This window comes from Mycotypha africana (assembly GCF_025528875.1).
Source record: "Mycotypha africana strain NRRL 2978 chromosome Unknown BDF20scaffold_3, whole genome shotgun sequence".
Lineage (NCBI taxonomy): Eukaryota > Fungi > Mucoromycota > Mucoromycetes > Mucorales > Mycotyphaceae > Mycotypha > Mycotypha africana.
In genome coordinates, this window is record NW_026515727.1 from 1,938,889 (window position 1) to 1,950,324 (window position 11,436).

An 11,436-nucleotide genomic window follows, 5' to 3' on the forward strand; every position below is an offset into this window, starting at 1 on the left:
CTTCTTTCTTCTTGAATGAAAAACTTTATTCATAAAGACATTCTAGAATTATTATTATTTCAGCTCTCCATGCACACACTAGGTGCATTTTTCTTTTTTTTCAATGGTCGTGGACCCATGCCACCCACCCTTCAAGTCGCATCATGAGAAACAATCTCTCTCTCTCTTGGGATACCTCATAAAGGGTTTGCCGCGCGAAACCGATGTAAGAGTCTATCCCCTGTCCAACCTATCCCGCTCTAAGAATGAACAAGGAATTTTTCAAGACAATAAAAAAATTCGTAGCACACATTCTTCGATTGTTTTGAGAGACACCTTATTTTTTTTTGGGTTATTGCAGGATGAATTTACAGAGCATTGTGATTGGTCGAGAGATCGCTTGGAGCAAAGCTTCTTTTTTTTGCCCCTCTTTTGACAGTTTGTAGGAATGAACGTTTCTTTTGTGTCTCTACAATGCAAGATGAGCCTTCCGATGCGCAACAAGAACAACAGCGACAGTTTATTCCAAACACATTTTTGAATCTCCCAGAAAAATATGCCCATCTCAGTCCTACAGATTATTTATCGGCTCTGATCCATCATATTGAGAGTTATCGACATGTGATCAATGTTCACATTGGTCATTTTATAACGCATCAACAGTGGGAGTTATTGGATGAGGATTGGAGAAGTGCTCTTTTACCCGATAAACAGTGTCTATCCAACTCTGAGGAATGGATAGAGTCGCTTATTCGTATGACAACCGATGCTGCACCTAATGTAATTGTTTTTCCTTTGGTTTTTTTTATTCTGTTTAAATGTCTATGTGTGTTTTTTAAAATGATTTCCTTTCTCTCACTCAGGCAGATTGGCCTGATTCGTTGAAAAGCTTTATCCTAAAGACCAGAGAACTTGCTTTACCTAGACAGAATGGAATGAGCAGTAAGTGACGATGGATAGGATTTGGATCATCCCATCCCAATGTCTCTAATTTGTCAATGATAGCACAACAGGTCATAGAGACTTTAGATAAACGTATCACACCCGGAATGACGTCTAAAAAGATACACGAGGTTGTTCTTCATTTATTTTATTTTTTTATCACGAATGCTACCCTCCTATGGATGATGATGTTGGTTGTAACTCGAGAACTACTCTTCCACTCTATCTATAGGTGGAGCGTATGGCGCCTGTCATCAAAGAACTTGCCGCTGAACACAAGGTCGCTTCTATTGTCGATTTAGGAGCTGGTCAAGGCTATCTCTCTCGCGCTTTAGCCTTCAAAACCAATTTAAAAGTGCTCGCCGTCGACTCATCCGCCATACAAACATGTGGAGCCAAGCGATTTGACGAAAAAGTAGCCAAGTTTCTAAAGAAACAGGACAAGATCCTACAGCTCCATCATGTGACAGAGCTCATCACACCTGACAATGCGTCCAGTGTTTTATCCAAATGGGACAATGATCATCATCTCCAACAGAAAGAGGATGGAAAAAAAGAGACCACAGAGAAATGGCTGCTGACAGGTCTACATACATGTGGCGATTTAGCAAGCATGATGTTGACATTGTTTGCAACACACCAAGAGATGACGTGTTTTGTGAATGTGGGTTGCTGCTATCATTTCCTTACGGAACAGTCAGAGGACAGAAAGGGCCGTCCAGAGGTAGGCTTTCCTCTGAGCAGCGGATTAAAGCGTAGGAATTATAGGTTAGGATCCAAGGCAGCCATGCTTTCTTGCCAAGCGCCTGTACGATGGACAGATCAACCTCAAGAAACACGTACTGCCTTTGAGCATCATTTTTTCAGAGCGTTACTACAGGTAAGGAGGGGGGGGGAAAGAAACCCACACCGGAACTTGAGATCTCTCCTACACAACTTGCCCGCTAACGCTTGCCCCAACAAAAAAAAAAAGCTCATTATGGTAGAGAAAGGTTTGACGGATATCACCACGGCACCTATTGTCGGACGTTTGAACAACAAAAAAGACTTTACCTCCTTTCCTGTCTATGTCAAGGCTGCTCTGCATCGCTTAAAGATGCCTATCGATAGTATCACGGAGGAGGAAGCACAGGCGTACTATGATCAGGGCATCCAAATGCAAGCGGATCAACAGATCACCATCTTCTGGACCCTACGTGCTTTATTAGCACCCGTTTTGGAAAGTATCATTTTGGTGGATCGTTGGCTTTACCTGACAGAAACGATAGAGGACAGCCCCACAAAACAAGTCTACCTTTGGCCGTTGTTTGACCCTATTCTGTCCCCCCGTAATATGGTGATTGTGGCTACAAAATAAACCTTACGTCACTCACACTCCCTCTCTCTGTTGAGAGGCCCAAACCCCCAAAAAAAAAGAAAGAATTCATTTCAAACCGTGTCTTTTCTATTTTATACCGCTGGCATGGCTTTACTCATGAAACGCTTGACACACTCGGAAAAGCAAGAGACCTTTATCCTCATACGAAAAGACTGTAAAAAAAAAAAAAAAAAAAAAAAAAAAAAAAAGAAAGTCAACTCCATTGCCTACGGCTTTCTCAGCCTGAGCACAGCACGTTTCTGTTAAAAACCGAGTCAAGGTACATCTGGAAAAAAATAAAACACTTGTTTCATAAAGATATCCTTTATCTGCGCATAGAACACTCAAAAGGAAAGTCAATTAAATGGTAAGGATATGATGAACGTTTATCCTGTTGGCAGGTTATTGACTTTTTCCATGTTGTACCCAATCTTTCCTTTTCGTTTCTTTTTTTTTTTCAAGCTTAAATAATCCATGTTGGTGTGTTCCCGTCATTATCTTTCCTTTTCTCTATCAGATGCTCACAGGGAGAGGATGTTATGGACGCATTGACGCATCTCTTCAGCTTTTCATCCCCCCTCTCCATTACCTGAGATAGGACAGCTCTATGGCGCTCCTACTTTTTCTTTTTTTTTTTCCATGACAGCCACACTCTATACTGTAATAACAAATTAGTTTCACTGAGCTTTTTTGGAAAGCTTGCATCCCCGCCCCCCTCCCGCCCCGCCACTGCTGGTATCCTCCTCTCGCTTGAGTTTTTCCAAGCCGTCTGTGGGTGATACGAACAACGGGATTTTTATTTGAAATTCCGTCGTTGAAATGATTCCCCAAAAAAAAAAAAAAATGGAAATGACAAACAAAAATAACCAAGGGCCACTCTCTGGTCATGCAGAGATGAGCTAAAGGCATCTATTTCCGTATTTCACATCTGGTCCCTTCAACCCCAAGTATATCTCATGTCTTCTCCTCCACCAGACTCCTGTTCGGCGTCTGAAAATAAAAAACCCGCTTTTATATGTATTTGGAAAAAAAAGAGAGAGAGAGAGAACCGTCTTTTACAGTGTTGTGCAAGCCTGTCTGAAGCCCCCAAGATGGCGCACGCATTCCTCTTACTCCAGATAAATTGACCAGTTTGCACCAAAAATGGCTCATCTGCTCTTGATTCAAAGGCCCGGTTTTTACTGTGAATCGAAGGAAAAAAAAGGGGTCTTGACATCATGGTGTCTTTATTCTTTTCTTTTATCGAAGGCAGATTCAAGTTGCATGTTTTCTAACGAAAAAAGAAGCAGTGAAGGAAAAAAAAAGTCGAGATTAAGGTCTATGGCAGAATAATCTGGGAAAAAAACAAACGTAAAAAATAACGAACAGATGCGCTATTTGTGCGAAAGGCCATCATGCTTCGGTCGAGATTTGCTATTTCTTTCTTTTTTGTCCCTTCATGAAAAAAAAAAGTCCGTGGGCTATAAGCCCTATCTATTGTATCAATTGTCTAAATATGTCTACAACGTCAGATAGGTAGCTCTCCTATCTTCCTTGGGACATTTGGACCCACCTTTTCCAACTGGACACGAGTTTTTTTTTTTTCGCGCTGATATTGATCTCGTTCCGTTGGCTCCATCCCTGGTACTGTCACCGTGAAGCATGATGGTTACACGTCACTTATTCATTAAAAAATAAAGGATGGCTTTGGGAAACGACTTGCAGTTTTCATAGTTTATCTTTCTCGGAAACACATTCCTTTTTCTTTTCCTAATGATCGAAACATTGTCTTTTTTAACCTTGTATCCCAAGATTTCTTTTTCTCAACGACGAATCATATCTGTAGGCTCTCTGTTCATGCCATCATCATTATGGCGAATCAAATATTCGTTGTTGAGCATGAGGGTCTTTTTTTTTTTTTTTTCTTTTTGTTTTACCCGTCAAAAAAATAAATGAGAGTAGACTCATTGTCGGGGAAAACAAAGTTTTCTGACTTGGGAACATATTACAGATAAGGAGAGGGGGGGAAAAAACTGCTTATCTGCAAAACTGCCTAAAAAAGGGACCGAAGAGTCTAAAGAATTATTTTATTTTTTCTGAGCGGGAAGATGCGGAAATTTTTCTGCAAGCAAAAGAGCTCAGATAGGGCCACTCTCTTGCAAATCAGCAGTTATAAAAAAAGCACAGAAAGGCATAGACTTGGCATAGAGTGGAAACGGGTAGAAGAGAAAGATGTCAAAGGGCAGAGTGAGTTCAATAGAAGGCTGTATCATCCGATCTGGCTGGCTGGCTGAGCAGACCACAGGTGTCTTTTCTCACACAAAGAGAGGGCGTTTTCTTTTTACGATCACTCACTCTATCTGGGTTAGCAAATAAACATTTCGCATGCGTAATATTTCTCTGCCTTTTGATTGGACGGAAAAATAAGGGTCTAACCTACTTCCCCTTTTTCCGCCCCTGGAGGTTTTTCGAAAAAGAAGTGTAACTTTACGCAGGCAATCATTAGAAAAAAGTAAAACCAGATGAAAAAAAAAAAAAAAAAAAAAAAAAAGATGACACTAAAAAACATATATAAACTCCACTCTCTTATTTCATTTTAAAGGACGTAATTTTTTGACCCTTTTTTTTTTTTTCTTTTTCTCTGCTTCTGGGTTCTCTTTCAAACAATTCATCGTGACACTATGCCAGCTATTCGTTCTGATGATACCGACCTCTATCTACATTCACTGCACCCACTAGAGATCGACCATGGCGTTTTTGTAGAAAGACATGATACGGATATCTATAGCAGAGGAAAGAAAAGAACGAGAAGACTCAGTCTTTCTTCTGATTTGAGTGACCAAGCACTCTTAGAGGAAAGACGTTACGAAACAGAAGAAATAAAAAGAAGATACACTTTGAAAAGGAGCAAATGTAACCTTACCTATCCACAGAGCACCAGCAGTTGGGACCATCTATTGACACAGTTAGACCTGCAACCCGATCTACTACAACTGATTCATCTATGTAAAGTGGAAGAAGATAGGCGACGTGAAGAAGAGACCAAAATGAAGATCAAAGAATTACAAGTTTTACATCAATTACAATTCTTACAGTCAAGGGAAAACGTTCAGGCTATCTCAGATCTTTCCGCGGAACAAGTCCAACGAAAATTGCCGCCTTTGGTATCTTTACGTAAATGATTCCACTCGTATTATCTACAGAAAGCTCTTTGAGCTCTCTTGAGCGTTCTTGTCTCATCTTGTCCTGAGACATCGAGAGCCACTATTATATAACACACAATACAGCTTCCACACTCAGCTCATGCACATTACTTTCACATACATCTACACATGCTTAGACATCCCTTAGGACATATCACCCCGCCCCCCCACAACTATCCAAGTACATAGATCATGCGTCACCATCTGTTGTTTATTTACACATGTAAATTATATCCCTTTCCGTTCCTTTTATACTTTCATTGTTTTGTACATATTGTTTTTTTTTTCTATCTTGCTTTTTGTTTCATCCTAATAAATTCCAATCAAGTAATCTCGTTTCTTACTGTACTGTAAAGAATGTGACTTCTTATTGTTTACTCATACATCATGCATAAAGGATAAAAAGTACATTCACTGAAAAGCCATTTTCATGCATTTTTGCACTAGCGAGACAGATACACACCTTTTGACAACAAACAACAACAATCATCAGCTGAAAATGCAACCCTTTTTTGTTTTATGTTGAAGCGCGAATCAATCGAAAGCGTTCTTACTCTTTCCTAATATGTTCTTTTTCTTTCCAAAAATTTCAAACTCCTTTTTACAGCAAGCCAAAAGTGTATTTTGCTACGAAAAAGAAAAAAAAAAAAAAAATATTTCTCTTTCTTCTTTTTTTTATTCTTTCAAACATTTGCATCATTTTTTCAAGTCTATTTTTTTTCTTTTTTTTTTTTATATTTCTACAAAACACAATCTAAGAAAAGGCATTTTTTATATCTCCACTTGGAAAAAAGAAAAAAAAAAAAAAAGGTACGCAGGAAGAGTGCTTATTATGAAACTGCAAAAAAGCCAAGGGAATAAAAAAATAAAGATTCATTTTAATTGGAATTTTTTTTTTTTTTTTTTCACCTTTTTAGTTCTCCCTTCCCCAATTTTGATACCTTGTATATACCATTTTCTTTCATTATTTTTATTGTATTGTATTATATCTTTTTTCCCAATTCTACGTATGTATAAAAAGTGATTTATCTTGGGGGGTTTTTTATCTTAAAAAAAAGAGTTGATTCATTCTCATTTCTTTTGCCTATTTTTTTTTTTTTTTTTTTTTTTTTTACTTTATATAGTTTTCTCTCTCTCTCTCTCTTTCTTTTTCAAAATCAAGCACATCGACTTCTTTTTTAAAAAAAAAAGTTTTTTTTTTCCAACACATGTCAACTATAACACTAGATAAAGATAAACAAGAGAGCCCTGTTAGTAATGCATCTACTACTCCATTATCCATTCAGTCAGAACGACGTCCTTTCGACAAAGACAAACATAATGTTGTCACTGAAGCGAACAAAGAGGAAGAGGAAGAGGAAGAAGAGGAGGAGGAGGAACAGATAGCCTATAGCAGACCTAAAAGAAAACAAAAACGAATACTACAGGATGACGACGTTGATGGTTCCTCACCAGAACCTACCATGACCCACACCACGGAAGAGGAGAGTAAAAAGGGTCGCAAAAAAACATGTCGAAACCCTAACCGTAAAGATAAGGCAGGAAGAACAAAAATATTTTCAGCTACCACAGCGGGTCATTTGGACAAAGTGAAACAATTAGTGGAATGCGGTGCGGATGTCAACTTTCGCGACAATGCAGGCTGGACACCTCTCCACGAAGCCGCATTGAAAGGCCAATTTGACATTGCAAGCTATTTGATTGCGTGCGGGGCTCACGTCAACGTTCGAGGCTTTGGTTTAGATACCCCGCTTCATGACGCCTGTAGCAGCAACTCTCCCGAATGTATCCAGTTATTGATCGATGCAGGAGCCGATGTCTTTGCTTTGAACGAAGCCGAAAAACGACCTATTGACCTCTGCACCGATGAGGAATGCCAAGCCATTCTCGAAGCGAAAATGAACGTGTTGGACCAGCTTATTGCACGCGACGCCCACGGCCGTTCTTCCTTACACCGTGCTTCTCTCCACAACGATCTGGAGCAGATTCAGCGCTTGCTCGATCAAGGGGCCGACGTCAACGCGAAAGACAACCAACAAGCAACCCCGCTTCATTTAGCCGCCGCCCTTGGCCACCTGGACACCGTTCAGTTGCTCGTGCAGCACGGCGCCGTCGTCAACCGAAGAGGCACCGACCATCAAGACACACCCTTGCATCAAGCCAGTCGTAGAGGCCACGAAGCAACAGTTCAGTATCTGATCCAAGCCGGTGCCGATGTCAACAGTACCGATAAGGAGGGCAAAAACCCTTACCAAGTGTGCCCGGCTTCCTTTCCGGCCATCCGGCAACGACTCACTGCACGAATGGATGAAGTGCGATTAGAAAAGGAGACAACAGATGCATTAGATGAAATTGCCAAAAAAGCCCAAAAGACGGCGATCAGAGACTCAAAAGCAGCAGAACGTCGTCACCTGACCCGTGAAGAAAGAAAAATTCAAAACTACATGCGTCAGTTTGCCAACCTGGATAAATCCACCCACAGCAGTAGTGGTCCTCGTTTGGACGAAGAAGACGACACGACTCCCCTTCCATTCGCCACGTTACCTACGAAACGAAGACGCAAGCGAAGGAATACCAACCTATCGTCTGCTTCGACTACGTCAAGAAGAAATTCTCCTGCTGCTGCTATGGACAGTGAAGTCTCTTCGGTGGCGACGCCTACCCCTACAACGACCACTGCTGCTGCTGCTGCTGCTGCTTCAGACCTAGCCACTACGACGACAACCACCACCACCACCACCAAACGATCCACCTCGGCCCCCAAGTTGGATCCCTTCAAAAAAGATACCAGTGGTCGCACGCAATTGCATCGCTATGCGAAAAAGGGCGACTGCACAACCGTGGAGCGTCTGTTGGAAGCAGGTGCTGATGCCAATGCAAAAGACTTTGCTGGATGGACCCCGCTTCATGAAAGTGCCCTGAACGGCCATGTGGACGTCTGTCGCCTCTTGCTGAACTACGGTGCCGACGTGAACGCGAAGGGTGGCGATATGGACACACCGCTGCACGATGCCACAGAGAACAACCATTGCGATATTGTCGAATTATTACTGGACTATGGTGCCGATCCCTTTGCACGGAATGAACACGACGCTGAGCCGATCGATATTGCTACAGAACACGACTTTGAGGATATCATGCTGGTACTGCAGAATGCAAGTCCCGTCGTCAAGAAGAAAAAGAGAAGAACCGTCCTCAAAACAGAAGAGGCGGATGACACCCGTCTTCCAGACATCACACTAAGCTCCTCCACCTCCTCCTCCTCCTCTTCTTCTTCTTCTTCTTCCTCCACTCCTACTACCGTCACTACCACGACCATGACCACAAGAAGAACACGCAGAAAAAAAGCGCTTGCCTTCAGTGATTCAGAGAATGACAATGAGAAGAGTGACGATTCTCGGAACGTGACCACCCATGCATCTGTCAATACACCAAAAACACGCTTACAAAAGACACGTATGAGAAAACGTCGTCTCATACAAGCAGCAGACCTCGAAAAGAATAAAGAGGACGACAAAGACGGTGAGGAAAAGAAGAAAGAGGAGAAAGACGTAAAGGAGACACAACCACCCGTAAAGCATGAAACCAGCGACACCTTGGTCGACGAGCGTTGGAAGGTCGAAGAAAAAGAAGTGCCTATCAAACAAGAAAAAGAAAATGTGCTGATGCAATTCCCCACCAAAAAGAATGGCTTTTTAACCAGCTCCACAGCAGCCCTCTACAGCAGTAACAACCATGGCTCTTTGAAGAAAAAATGTACCAATATCTACGCCGCCACCACGACCCATACCCGTACTGCTGCTTCTACATTCACTTCCTCGCCTCTCTATACAGTGCAAATCAACTCGACTTACTATGTGATTGATCTTCAAGTCGCTCTTTTCTTGAATATGTCACTGCAAAAGTTCTGGTCCGACTATTTCTATCTAACGAAAAACCGCAAGTCTATCAACGAGCAAGGAAAATCGAGATTATGGTCCACCCTAAAGCATACACTACTGAATGAAGCGAAAGAAAGTTTTGTCAAACGTCAACTTTACTTTATTTCGTTAGACGATGTATTAGCCTTAGTGAAAAGGGATTTTGACTATCTCAGTTCCAGTTTAATCACCATTACGTTAGATATCGGTTATTACAAAGACGACAACCATGGACCGGAGGAGGAGGATGAAGTGGCCAAAGAAAAGAAGAAGGCTCAAGAACAACTGCCTTTGAAGAAAACAGTCTCACCTTTACCCATGTACAATTTGCCTCCCAAATTAGCAATGAAGATGAAGCTAAAGAGATTTCATACTTGAGAGGAAAAAAAAAAAAATATCCTCATGGTTGTACCCATATACCCTCATCATATCCTTCGCAATTTCCTTTTTCTTTTTTTTTTTTTTTTGGCTTTTTGTAAATGTGTCTCTCTCTATCTCAAAAAAAAAAAAAGGATTTTTTTATTATTCCCCCTTCTACGTTCAACTCTTTTTGTACAAAAACTCTGTTTTATTAAAGTCAATCTCATTGTGTGAAGAAGCTACATGAGATAAATCTCTCAAATTAGCCCATCTGTTTTATCTCAATAAGGTCTTTCTCTTTTTTCCAAATCAAATTTGAACAGCTTCATTGCTTAGAGCTTATAAACACGTTCAGATGTATAACCCAAATCTTTCAAGTATCCTCTAAGTTCACCTTGACTCTTGTCTGGGTTTTTGTCACCACTCATAGCTTCCATGAAAGGAGGTGGACCACAGACAAAGATGATGGAAGATTCCACATCAGGCTTAGGCATAGTCTTTTCTAACAATTCAGCAGAAATATAACCGGCATGGTACTTGCTTGCACCTTCGTCTTCAGTAGCGGGTGGCCTTTCCAACACATAGTGTACCTTGAAACGATGAGGGTATTCTTTGGCCAAACGATCCAATTCTTTCTTGAGGATAATGTCCTCTTCGGTAATATTGGCAAAGATAAGTGTCCAATGAGATGTCTGATCTTTTGCTTTGGGATTGAGATTTTTACGTAACAATTGAAGCTGCCATGGATATGAAAAAAAAAATAGTAAGTACTATTAATCTTCTTGGCTTTAAACTTTGATTACTATCGCCTTTACCATAGGTGTAATTCCAGTACCGCCTATAGTCCCAAAAAAAAAAATAGAAGGATTCGTTAGTCTACGGTGAAAAACAAAGAAGCTTTTTCATGGATTATTTTACCTGCAAGCATGCCAACGTGCTGGACTGTCTTTTGATCCCAATTATACTTTTCAAAAGGACCTTTTATCTCTAATGTATCGCCTACTTTCAAATTATGCACATGTTTACTCATATTGCCTTTAGGATAGTACTTAATCATGAACTCGACGAATCCTCGTTCCTATGGAGACAGTGAGTTGTGGTTTCGTCTCTCCCCTGAAAAGGAGAAAATAGTTTTCTTCGTTTTACCTCTTCTAAATTGACAGGTGTATAGGGACGAATCACTTCTTCTAATTGACCGTCTTCTTTCTCGACATTAGCACGAAACATAACACATGATGCAACGGGTAATCCAGCAACATCTGTTTCATTGGGAAGGCTGAAACGGAATAAGTTGACGTTATGATTGACGCGTTCTATTTTGTCGAGCTACAGCATAAAGTTCAAACGTATGAGAAAATACTTTGCAGTATTGGAAAGCCATCTTCTACTGTCATGTCTTTTTACTCTGAAATGCCTGAATTCTTTGGGAGAGAATGCCATTTTAGTTTTATGAAACCGTTTTTATGCAACAATGGAAAAAAGAGGGGTCGGAAATAGTTACTCCAGGATTTGTACTGATTTTTCGCTGGACTTTCGAAAAACTTAAATTGAGACAACCTATACAGTTGAATTTAGAAAAATTTCAGATGATAAGGCATCGTTTTTTTTACATTCAATTAGTTAACCCAAAAACTTTCGCAGTTCTACCTAACAACAGGTGAAGCCTACCAATTCAAAAAGCGAAGAGGTACCAAGT

The 11,436-nt window shown here is 40.7% G+C and overlaps 4 protein-coding genes across 4 annotated transcripts; 3 read left to right on the forward strand and 1 right to left on the reverse strand.

Annotated features, from left to right (window-relative positions):
* On the forward strand, positions 1-2,465 carry BDF20DRAFT_860905 (methyltransferase domain-containing protein). Its single transcript, XM_053080547.1, has 5 exons — positions 1-759; positions 843-921; positions 985-1,052; positions 1,154-1,801; positions 1,895-2,465. Exons 1-5 carry the CDS (start codon positions 454-456, stop codon positions 2,276-2,278), a joined length of 1,485 nt encoding a protein of 494 aa, XP_052938419.1. The 5' UTR covers positions 1-453; the 3' UTR covers positions 2,279-2,465.
* Positions 2,466-4,700: 2,235 nt separating this feature from the next.
* On the forward strand, positions 4,701-5,546 carry BDF20DRAFT_399600 (uncharacterized protein). Its single transcript, XM_053075372.1, has 2 exons — positions 4,701-4,769; positions 4,860-5,546. Exon 2 carries the CDS (start codon positions 4,939-4,941, stop codon positions 5,437-5,439), a length of 501 nt encoding a protein of 166 aa, XP_052938420.1. The 5' UTR covers positions 4,701-4,769; positions 4,860-4,938; the 3' UTR covers positions 5,440-5,546.
* Positions 5,547-6,196: 650 nt separating this feature from the next.
* Positions 6,197-9,758, forward strand: BDF20DRAFT_986478 (ankyrin repeat-containing domain protein; the record flags this gene model as incomplete). Its single annotated transcript, XM_053085219.1, has 3 exons — positions 6,197-6,270; positions 6,378-6,467; positions 6,585-9,758. Exon 3 carries the CDS (start codon positions 6,669-6,671, stop codon positions 9,756-9,758), a length of 3,090 nt encoding a protein of 1,029 aa, XP_052938421.1. The 5' UTR covers positions 6,197-6,270; positions 6,378-6,467; positions 6,585-6,668.
* Positions 9,759-9,878: 120 nt separating this feature from the next.
* BDF20DRAFT_860916 (uncharacterized protein) lies at positions 9,879-11,209 on the reverse strand. Its single transcript, XM_053080548.1, has 5 exons — positions 11,145-11,209; positions 10,887-11,066; positions 10,659-10,818; positions 10,556-10,578; positions 9,879-10,477 (listed from the first exon to the last, which is right to left on the reverse strand). Exons 1-5 carry the CDS (start codon positions 11,178-11,180, stop codon positions 10,073-10,075), a joined length of 804 nt encoding a protein of 267 aa, XP_052938422.1. The 5' UTR covers positions 11,181-11,209; the 3' UTR covers positions 9,879-10,072.
* Positions 11,210-11,436: the final 227 nt, after the last annotated feature.

Coding starts and splice junctions, on each gene's coding strand:
- BDF20DRAFT_860905 (XM_053080547.1), top strand. CDS start 454: ATGCAAGATGAGCCTTCCGATGCGCAACAAGAACAACAGCGACAGTTT. Junction 922..984: donor TAGACAGAATGGAATGAGCA/GTAAGTGACGAT, acceptor TGTCAATGATAG/CACAACAGGTCATAGAGACT. Junction 1,053..1,153: donor CGTCTAAAAAGATACACGAG/GTTGTTCTTCAT, acceptor CTCTATCTATAG/GTGGAGCGTATGGCGCCTGT.
- BDF20DRAFT_399600 (XM_053075372.1), top strand. CDS start 4,939: ATGCCAGCTATTCGTTCTGATGATACCGACCTCTATCTACATTCACTG.
- BDF20DRAFT_860916 (XM_053080548.1), bottom strand. CDS start 11,180: ATGGCATTCTCTCCCAAAGAATTCAGGCATTTCAGA. Junction 11,067..11,144: donor AAGAATTCAGGCATTTCAGA/GTAAAAAGACAT, acceptor TTTATGCTGTAG/CTCGACAAAATAGAACGCGT. Junction 10,478..10,555: donor GTACTGGAATTACACCTATG/GTAAAGGCGATA, acceptor TATCCATGGCAG/CTTCAATTGTTACGTAAAAA.